The sequence below is a fragment of the Clarias gariepinus genome, chromosome 22, assembly GCF_024256425.1.
Source record: "Clarias gariepinus isolate MV-2021 ecotype Netherlands chromosome 22, CGAR_prim_01v2, whole genome shotgun sequence".
Classification (NCBI taxonomy): Eukaryota; Metazoa; Chordata; class Actinopteri; order Siluriformes; family Clariidae; genus Clarias; species Clarias gariepinus.
The window spans coordinates 26597657-26607504 of NC_071121.1; the positions used below are offsets into that span (position 1 = coordinate 26597657).

A 9848-nucleotide genomic window follows, 5' to 3' on the forward strand; every position below is an offset into this window, starting at 1 on the left:
AAGCAGAAAAGGCATTAGATCTGAAAACCCACCTCAATAGCTCCCCTATTTCTGAAACCCTGAATTCAACCATTCTTTCCTAGTCCACACAAAGGCTTCAGAACCTGGACTCAACATGGTCCTCCTGCAGTATTTTTATGGCAAAGAATAACCAGTCCTGTAGGTGAGTAGGAAGTTTAAGTCAGTGGGACAAAGTCGGGTGGTACCTCACACTGGGGACTGATCATGCCACTTCACAGTGGATACCAAGTGCTAAGGGCACCAACTATTGCATCACCTGCTGGTTCCTCTTGCTACACGACTATTCATTCTCTATCCTGCACAGGGCTGAAACACAATATGGCAATGCAGTGGGCCTTTTCAGGTGTCATGCTCTCTTTTTTCATCCCAGACAAGCTTGAGGTGACGACAACATAAACCCAGAACATCATACCATGTTCATGCTTCTTGCTCAACCAGGAAAATGATGCCAAGATGGTGTGATTTTTAAAAAATAAAATATCAATACTCCAGTTTCTAATAGACAGAGACAGTACATTGTTTAAAATTGTGTTGTTACCAAAATTTATCACACAAGCTAGCAAACATATGTCAATGTCCTGAAGTGTTGCTAATATGCACGCTTAGTTTTCTCCCCAAGAAAAAATGTCGGTCAGAAACATTTTCATAAAGTGCTGGCATTTCTGTATTTTTGCAGGTAAGCAGGCTAATAATGTAACGTGTAATGTAAATACTGTCACACCTGGCCCACCTTAGCCTTGGGGAATAAGATCTGGCTTACTGAGCCGCCGCTTTGTCTTCCCCTGGTGTGTCTATGTGTGTACTTGTTTCACTATATGTCTTTAGCACCAAATCAAGTTCACCTGTGTCTACCCAGTGTGTCTCCCTATATATTCCAGTCGAACCTGTAGCCCTTTGTCTGTTCACTGTTGTGCACCTTCCTGTTTGTCAGTCTACTTATGTGTGTTTGTGTACCTTATCCCCCCAGGACACTCTGTAGTGTCCGCAGGCACGGGCACGTTGAGTTTTTGAAGACCTCCACCAAGGTCAAAGTCAAGGCTGAGAAAGTTTCAGCCCTCAGTGGTCGTCACGAGATGGAAGTAGCTATTTCTGTTGTGTTTCCTTTTGTTTGTTTGTTTCTACTTAGCTCACCTGCAGACCCAGCCTGGGGAAGTAAAACCAGAGTTGTGTTTCTTTTTTTGTTCAGACATTTAAAAACAATAAATTCGTTTGTGTTAAACCCTGCATCTGCGTTTTCCTCCTCAGTGTACAGTCATGACAAATACAAGGTGAAGTGGCAATGTTGGCTGTTTCAAAATAAGTGTTTTGCAGAAATTCAGCTGTTGTAGGTAGCCTGTTAGCATAGCTACCACAGTAACTTCCAGCCATTAGTGATTGGGCCCTGTTGCCTTTAGAATAATTGATGCTAATGTTGTATGGGGCAAATGGAACAAGGCAGGCAGACACAGTGGAGTGCATGCTAGAGCATGAGGCAGGCAGCATCCTTCTTGACATGGCATTTTCAGAATGCATGGACTCTGAATTGACAGGAGACATGTATAAGCAAAGATTCATGTCTGATCTACTCACCAGTTGATGTTGGCACAGGTCCTATAATTGCACACCAACTCAGGTGCATTTAGAGACCCCACACATTTCTAACACACACAGCTCCTGCAGGTACTGAATGTGCATGCTAAAATTAAACAGAATTTAGTAATGAGAAGTTCGGGTCATTTTACGACTTTTTTTCGAGTCATTTAGTTCATTTTAGCAAAATGTAATTAAAATGTTATGCGTTACTTCCCTAACATCTACTACTTACAATGTGCTACTATACCTACTTAGGCGTCCTCCCCTTCTGCAGGTGCGCGAAGGGACGAGGCCGCAAGTTTTGGGCCGGCTGGCGATGATTAATGTTAATGGATCTCAGGCTTTCTCCGCATTAACAATCCTCAGTTACAGCATCAAATGTAAAACTACAAAACACATGCTTGTTAACTGATGCTGCCGTGCAAAATGTGATTTTTAAATGCATTTTTATCAATTTGTAACACTAGTAATATAATGTTATTGACATGGTTAACTGTAATCAAATTACATGAATTTAAAATGTAACATTATATTACTGTGTTATCAGGAAAGGTAATGTTTTGTTCTCTATATGGTCAAAAATCTTGAAAAACTGTAATGATCACATTTGATTTATAGTTATTTTTGTAACAATTAACATACTTAGAATCATGTAATAAATCCCTCCCCTGGGCACGAACCTCCTCCCATTACTGTACACTAATAAAACAGGATGTCAGATTCCTCTCTCAGGGCAACACACTTCTCCAACACAACTTCACACTTCTGCACTCCAGCAACAATGAGATCACTAGTGGCGCTTGTGTTCATATGCACATTTTTACCCAAAGGTAGGTAATTAGGTAAGAAATTATATCTAATTGCTTTAATACAACCTTCAGAAATTCTGCAGGTACTCGTTATTTTCATGCTTTTACCCAAAGATCAAAGAATCCTAGAGATACCCTAGAATTTCAAATATTTTTCTTATTAGTGTAATATCAAATATTAGTTTTAATGTTATTGTTGTTCAATTTTGGTGACGAAATGAGTTTGTTTTACTTTACTGTATTTTATTATCTCTTTAGCTGCCTCCAAACCTAATCGGCTGGTTTGTGAATTTTGTCTTTTCAATGACTGTGTGCCAGTGGTCTGTCATCCAACTGCTGATTCCTGCATCACTGCAACATGTAAATAATGCAAATCTTTCCATTTTACAATATTTACAGTTCCCACTTTAGATTCTGGATTATAAATAATTGATTACCTATGCAACCGCAAATCACAAACTACAGATGTTTAAACTAAATTAACAATAAATCACCCACATGCTTCACACACACATATTGGATCTGTACGTATCTCAGGACTCTAACACACATTTAACTAAACACAGGTTTTAAACTGAAACTTTTAACACAGCAATAAAAAAGTGATTAGGACCAACTGCTCTCTCTCTCTTCCCCCCCAGATAAAGTAGGCAACAAGAAGGTCACTGCAAGATCGTGTGCAGAAAAAAAGACATGTGAAAATCCTCAAGATCTGTTTCCAATAGGATACCTTCAAGACGCGAAGTGTTGTCAGAAGAACATGTGTAACAGTGTTTAGAGATTCACTCCCAGTTTTCGTCTCATGTTTGGTCCTCTTCTTTTCTCCATCCTATTCTACTAAACTCTGATAAAAAAATGTCTAAAAAAATTGATCTAGTACAAAGGTACAAAATAAGAAACTAATGATTTAAATTCATCCCTATTTCTGCACTGTAATGTATTACATTCTAATAAAAAAGCATATGTGAATTTTTTTGGCAATAGTAGCAATTTATTAGCTCATTGGCTGAAGTATGAGTTAAACAGCTTAGATTAACATATACACTGTTCTTTATACTGAGTTTTTTGGTGGGTTAATATAATGCATATATAAAATACTACTGATTGTGGTTTTAAAAAAAGGTCATACAGAAATACTATGTACTGTAAGTAGTATTTCTTAACTTATACTAAGTTAAGGCTCTTAAGATGTTGCATAAGGATAATGTACAAGTGTTCCCTGGACAAGTGTAACTATGTGTGTGTATGTGTGTGTATTGGTATACTGTATATTCCAGAATATTTTTAACCTAAACCTACAAACTCCAGAAAACGTTATACTATTATTCATTAAAAAAGTAATAACTAGGTGTGTAATGGTACACAAAAGACAAAGAATGAAGGAAAAAAGAAAACATGAAATTTCATTTATTATGAATTAAACTGTAAAATGTAAAACTTTCGAAAATTTTTAAACGAATTTACTGCACACAAAGAGTAGGGCAAAAAAAATGCACATATCTTTCTTTCTTAAAAACAAACAAACAAACAAACAAACAGAATCTTGGTCTGTGGACAATATGAAACATGTATTGCTCTCTGGTGAGTTCACCCTCCCACACATCTGGGAGAGTTACGGTATGAAGTGAAGCGTGGCAGTGATGGTTTGGGTGGCAATATCATGGCATTCCCTAGGCCCAATACTTGTCCTAGATGGGCGCGTCTACCAAACCATTCTGGAGGACCATGTGCACCTAATGGTCCAACATTGTATCCTGAAGGCAGTGTCGTGTATCAGGATGATAATGCACCAATACACACAACAACAATGGTGACAGAGTGGTTTAATGAACATGAAAGTGAAGTTAAACATCTCCCATGGCCTGCACACCTTATTGTGGCCTGCTCACCAAATCTAAATATTTATCTAATCCAAATCTAATACTTTGGGGTGTTTTGGAGAGTCAGAAATATTTTCCTCCACCAGCATCACGTAGTGACCTGGCCACTGTTCTGCAAGAAGAATGGCTCAAAATCTCTCTGGCCACTGTGCAGGACTTGTATCTGTCATTCCCAAGATGAATTGATGCTGTTTTGGCTGCAAAAGGAGGTCCTAAACCAAACTAATGAATTGTTATGGTCTAAAACCAGGTGTTGTCCAACCTCTGTATATTTTATCAGCTGATCTCACTTTTTAGGCACATAACATATTTTACCCTTATTAGCTACAGGCCTGTGGCACTGACGTCTCACATCATAAATATATTGGAACAGGGTAAATTTGGACTAATTCCAATTTTTCAAAAAAGGTCTTATTTTTATTGGTAAACATGGCTGTGGCTTCAAATTTTCTTTCGTTCTTTCTTTTTTGTTTTTAAAGTGATCTTTCATCATGCTCATTTAGGGCCTTTTTATAACCAGATTTCTTTTCAAAGATGATGGTTCACTAATATTCTTCCAGGTTTTAACAATGTGCTTCAGTCCTCAACCTAATTTTAGTGGTTTCAACAGTCTTCCAATTTGATTTCTTTGCTTGAAATAGGCCAATAATTTAACCTTTCTGTAATGTATTTTCCATGACCTCAGGATATGTCTTCTTACATGGTTGTTTAAGAAAGGTTAAGCTACTCACTGCATCAGTTAGGTTTAAATAACTTGTAGCCAGCTGATATATTAATATGAATACATGGTAACCACATATTACCATACTAATTTGAATTAATATTAATTAACATATGAATTACTCCAGTAATTCAATTTAATTCCACAGGAACCCAATGCAGTATGGATAAGATGGGGGTGATGTGCTCATATCTTCTGGTTCTAGTGAGGACTCTCGCTGCTGCGTTCTGGACTAACTGAAGCTTGTTTATGCACCTAGTTGAACAACCAGACAGTAAGGCGTTACAATAGTCCAACATAGAGGTGATAAAAGCATGAACTAGTTTTTCTGCATCGTTCAGTGACAATATATTGGCAATTGTTCTAGGTGAAAGAATGCTATCCTGGTAATATTATCTACATGAGCTTTAAATGAAAGACTGGAATCTATAATTACACCAAGGTCCTTTACTGTTGCACTTGATTTAAAAGAAAGGCCATTTAAAGTTACAGTGTGATCAAAAAGCTTGCTTCTAGCCAGTAAGTAGCTAGTATGTGATCGTGTATGAGCATGTGATCCTATGACTAGAACTTCTGTCTTGTCAGTATTAAGCAGAAGGAAGTTAAATAACATCCAGTTTCGTATGTCCCTCACATAGAGGGCTTGTATCGTCACTACATACAGAGTATGTAGCTTGGCACTGCCTCTGCAGCCTGTGGAGGACTATGGTTCGGAAGATCCCAGGTCCCAACCACCAAGTTGCCACTGTTGGGCCTTTGAGCAATTCCCTTAACCCTCAACTGCTCAGATGTGTAATGAGATAAATATTTACGTAGTTCTGGATAAGATTGCAGCTGGACTGCACATTAGTTACCTGCATATCCTAAGTTTAAATGTTAGAAGACTAAAATAAATAATTACAGTATATTGCAAAAATACAGTATGCTGCAGTAAATCTCTAATCCATTAATTTCATTTTAATGACTTTGATGTCATTTTGCAAGCTATGATACCTACTAGAGGAGGTGTTACTATGTACTGATTATGTAGATTGTCCAAACTTTTGCACAGTGCCATAATAATGTTTTTATTATTTATTTTTGTTCAATTTATGGCATAAGAAGTAACTATGCATTAATATTTGCTGAAACTATTGCACATTTTTTTCCTGTGTTCCTGAGACTGTGTTAACATCTTTTCAATAAAAAGGATCACCAAAATCTGTTATTTATTAGGGGGTGCCTAAACTTTTGCATAAGACTATGTGCAGGTTACTGGCACATTTCCAGTTTTATTAATTTATGTGTTTCAAGTGCAGCATAAAGAGCGACACAGTTTGACAAAATTCGCAACAACCTGTATTTATAATGATAGGAAATACAATAAAAATTCACGAAGTGTAACAGCATTTTTTTGTTGTTTAATATACTTCCACTACATACATCCATATACATCATTGCTTTTGACTTTGTACATAGAAGTATGATTTAAAAAAAAACATTCAAATGCAAATGAGGCTTCAATTTTTAGTCTAAATTCTAATTTCTTATGTGGTTTTCCTAGCCCAACAGCTTAGCAAAGATCGATTTGATTGAGTTAAAGTTTTTCAAATTGCATGATGTCCCCAATTAGGCTTATTCAACTTATAAAGCTTTAAAATATGTTTGGTATTCATTAACCAGAAAACAATTATAAAATAGTTTTTTTGCTTGTATTACATCTGACCTTTTAATATTTCTAGTTTTAGTGTCTTTTTATTTGATGTTTCTATATTGCATACACACAACCAGTGATGAGGCTCATGTGGGCTTCAGTAATTCTTAATTTTTTTTTTTTAAACATGAGGATGATGTTTCTTCCTTTTTTGCTAAGAGTCAATATAATCTGCTATAATGTCAACAAGAGTCAGTTTTTCATAAGAGTCAGTATTTAATAAGTTTTTATCTGATTTATTCTGTTAATTGATGCTTGTTTTATTTTGCTAAAAATGTATGTCCTCTCTGATAGGGTGTCCCGCTTATCCTAAACCCACCTGACACTCATTAAATAGCAGCCTGTGCTAGAGGGTTTCATTGCTCTTATACCACACTGTGTGCAATTTATATACTGTAAGCTCATAAAAATTCATGAAGGTAAAAATTATTGTATTTAGTAGCTTGAAAGCACATAATAATTGAGACAATGACCATTGTGAAGAGCACTACATAAATACAAGTGAATTAAATTAATGATATACTGTAAGCTTAATGAAAGAGCAAAGTGGAAAGCAGGAAGGGCAACATGAGGATGAAACTCAGTGTCACGCTCTCAGCACTGTTACACAGGTTCCCCTCGCAGCATTTCATAGTTACATTTGTGTCGGGGTTTATGTTGGTGAAATGGAGGCCTTTTGTAACAAGAAGACAAATACTTTCACTCACACATCCTTTATATATGATCTCTCTGCCATCTGTAGTACCTGAAAGAGACACAAATGATTTATTAGAATAAAACCTCTTTTAAATATTTTACAATTGGTTGTTCTCAGCTGTTTCAGCTACGTTTACATTCAGCATATTAAAGTGCACCCTTATACCACAGACGCATGTTCAGTACAATCTATCTGTCTGTCACCTATTTGAGTAAAGCAGCGATCTTCAATTCCCTCACAATACAGGATTCCTAAGCAGTTTTCTCCAGCACAGAAGTGACACTGTTTGCCGTTGGGTCGCACGTCAACATCTGAAAAAGAGAATAAAAACATGAAACGAAACCTTTTCTGTAATTAACTACATCAGTGTTCTGGTTGAATTTTCTTTGACTTAGTTTTCATTGTTGCATATTTATTTTGTTTAAACAAAAAGAATGTAAGAGTGACCATTCTCTTTCTCTACCTGAGATCGGTTCATTGTTGCAGAGATCAGAATCACAGCATTTTATGTTGGCGGCTATTTTGGAGAATCCCACGTTAAGACTGGTGCTATAACACTCTTTAGAGCATATCCTAGCTCTGTTCCTCGACACAACATCATCTAGAGAACAACGAACATTTTTGGGTCATGAATTGTCTTTCAGAGTGGGTCCTGAAGAAATGATTTTGTACAAAGAGAATTTTCTTACCCTCATATATTATGTCACTGTAGGTAGCACATTTATCTGAACAGGGTGTTGTTTGGTTTGGGTTTGAACAATCATTGTAACAATCATAACACGTCAGTGCCAGAGCTGGAAGACAATAATGGTTAAAAAAAAGAGATCTACTAACAAACTTCAAATATTTTTTTTTAATCCATATACACTGACATTTAAAATAATAATGAAAAGATAACAATAATAGTAAAAAAGAAAAACTGGAAAACCAATAAAGATGTCAGCACTTCTGACTAATAGGAACCTCAAATGTCATACTACAGTCATAGTCCTGGATCCAGATCAAAACAACAATGTGATACTTCGGTAATATACACCAATCTGCCATAACATTAAACCCACTGCTAGATGACATGACACACTAAGCATGCACAATGTAGTTCTCAATATGTATGTTTAGGAGGATTTAAATTAATGGCTGATTGATGTAAAAGCAAAAAAAAAAAAATATATATAACACTTTACACTTTACAAAAATTACAAAAACAACATTCTGTACCTTTGGAAAAAGACAGACAGATGAGTATGGAAATGAACTGCCGCTTCATCCTCAGTGGATTTGAGACACTATCGCTGTGATAAAAACTGTAGAGATTCCGAATGACCAAGTGCACGGTGTTTAGGAAGCTTATAAGTGAGCAGCTTTTACTTGTGTCAAACATTAACTAAAAAATGATGATAAGTGATTACACAACACAATTCCGTCACTCTGTACCTCATAAAAGCTCCTCATTTCATTCCCTGTTATATTATTTATACTTTTTACTTTCAGTCATAAATGATAACAGTGGTAGTGCTTCCTTTAGTCGACCTTTGGAGAAGACACAAGAAAACACACATCTTTGCTACATCACATTAGACCTCAATTTATAATTCATGGCAATTTATCCGTAGACTTATCCATAGAAAAATAATGACACTTTTGACACAAACCGTTTTTCTGAAGATTTTTTTGATCTCTTAGCAGCCAATTCTTGTAGTAATCTTATAAACAATTATTTTGTATTGACAAGAGTGTTAAACCGCTCTGTAATGTCTTCTCCAGCACATCTCAAAAACTGACACTGAGGGTAAGGTCAGGACTCTGAGGTGTCCGGTAAAGATGTGAAAATGATTCCTTATGCTCCCAGATGCTCTCTTTCACAATCTGTGCCCACATACTGTAATGTTGCTCAGTCTAGACCTGAACAACGGAAGTAACCCCAGATTATAATGCTGCCTCCAGTAGATTGTACAGTGGACACTATGCATGATGGATGCATTGCTACATGCACTTCCCTTCTTACCCTGACATACACATTACTCTGGAATAGTGACTTTTTTCCATTGTTAAGGTTATTTTTTTTATGCTCCCTAGAAAATTTCAGCCTTTTTTTCTGATGATTCTGACCAACAAGTGGTAGGATTCTTATGGCCACATCACTGTTTGGTCCCAATATGTGTTCTGTGAGTTCTCGCCACATAGCATGTGTGAAAATACTCTTACTTTCATTATTAAACATAGCTCTGATTTCTACTGGAGGTGCAACTTGGTTTATTTACATTTTTTATCCTCTTATACCAGAGTAATTTATCATACAGTATGTTTAATCAATTTATATACATTTCATGGTATGTAATATCTATGCAACAAATAAGTTCCTTAAAATCCTGTTTTCATCTGTTTCTAAAAGGCAAATTAAAATATCATAAAAAATAACAAGACATGTTCACGAAGACAATTAAATTGAGTCAGA

The 9848-nt window shown here is 36.2% G+C and overlaps 1 protein-coding gene and 1 long non-coding RNA gene across 2 annotated transcripts; one reads left to right on the forward strand and one right to left on the reverse strand.

Moving 5' to 3' along the window:
* The first annotated feature begins 2330 nt into the window (after positions 1–2330).
* Positions 2331–3365, forward strand: LOC128510417 (uncharacterized). The gene is made up of 3 exons (XR_008356113.1): positions 2331–2423; positions 2661–2762; positions 3044–3365. It is a non-coding gene; the product is annotated as an uncharacterized LOC128510417 (long non-coding RNA).
* A 3042-nt stretch (positions 3366–6407) lies between these two features.
* On the reverse strand, positions 6408–8694 carry LOC128510860 (phospholipase A2 inhibitor NAI-like). Its single transcript, XM_053483404.1, has 5 exons — positions 8612–8694; positions 8083–8187; positions 7857–7994; positions 7597–7704; positions 6408–7441 (listed from the first exon to the last, which is right to left on the reverse strand). Exons 1-5 carry the CDS (start codon positions 8658–8660, stop codon positions 7227–7229), a joined length of 615 nt encoding a protein of 204 aa, XP_053339379.1. The 5' UTR covers positions 8661–8694; the 3' UTR covers positions 6408–7226.
* Positions 8695–9848: the final 1154 nt, after the last annotated feature.

Coding starts and splice junctions, on each gene's coding strand:
- LOC128510860 (XM_053483404.1), bottom strand. CDS start 8,660: ATGAAGCGGCAGTTCATTTCCATACTCATCTGTCTGTCTTTTTCCAAA. Junction 8,188..8,611: donor CTGTCTGTCTTTTTCCAAAG/GTACAGAATGTT, acceptor ATTGTCTTCCAG/CTCTGGCACTGACGTGTTAT. Junction 7,995..8,082: donor CAGTGACATAATATATGAGG/GTAAGAAAATTC, acceptor GTTGTTCTCTAG/ATGATGTTGTGTCGAGGAAC.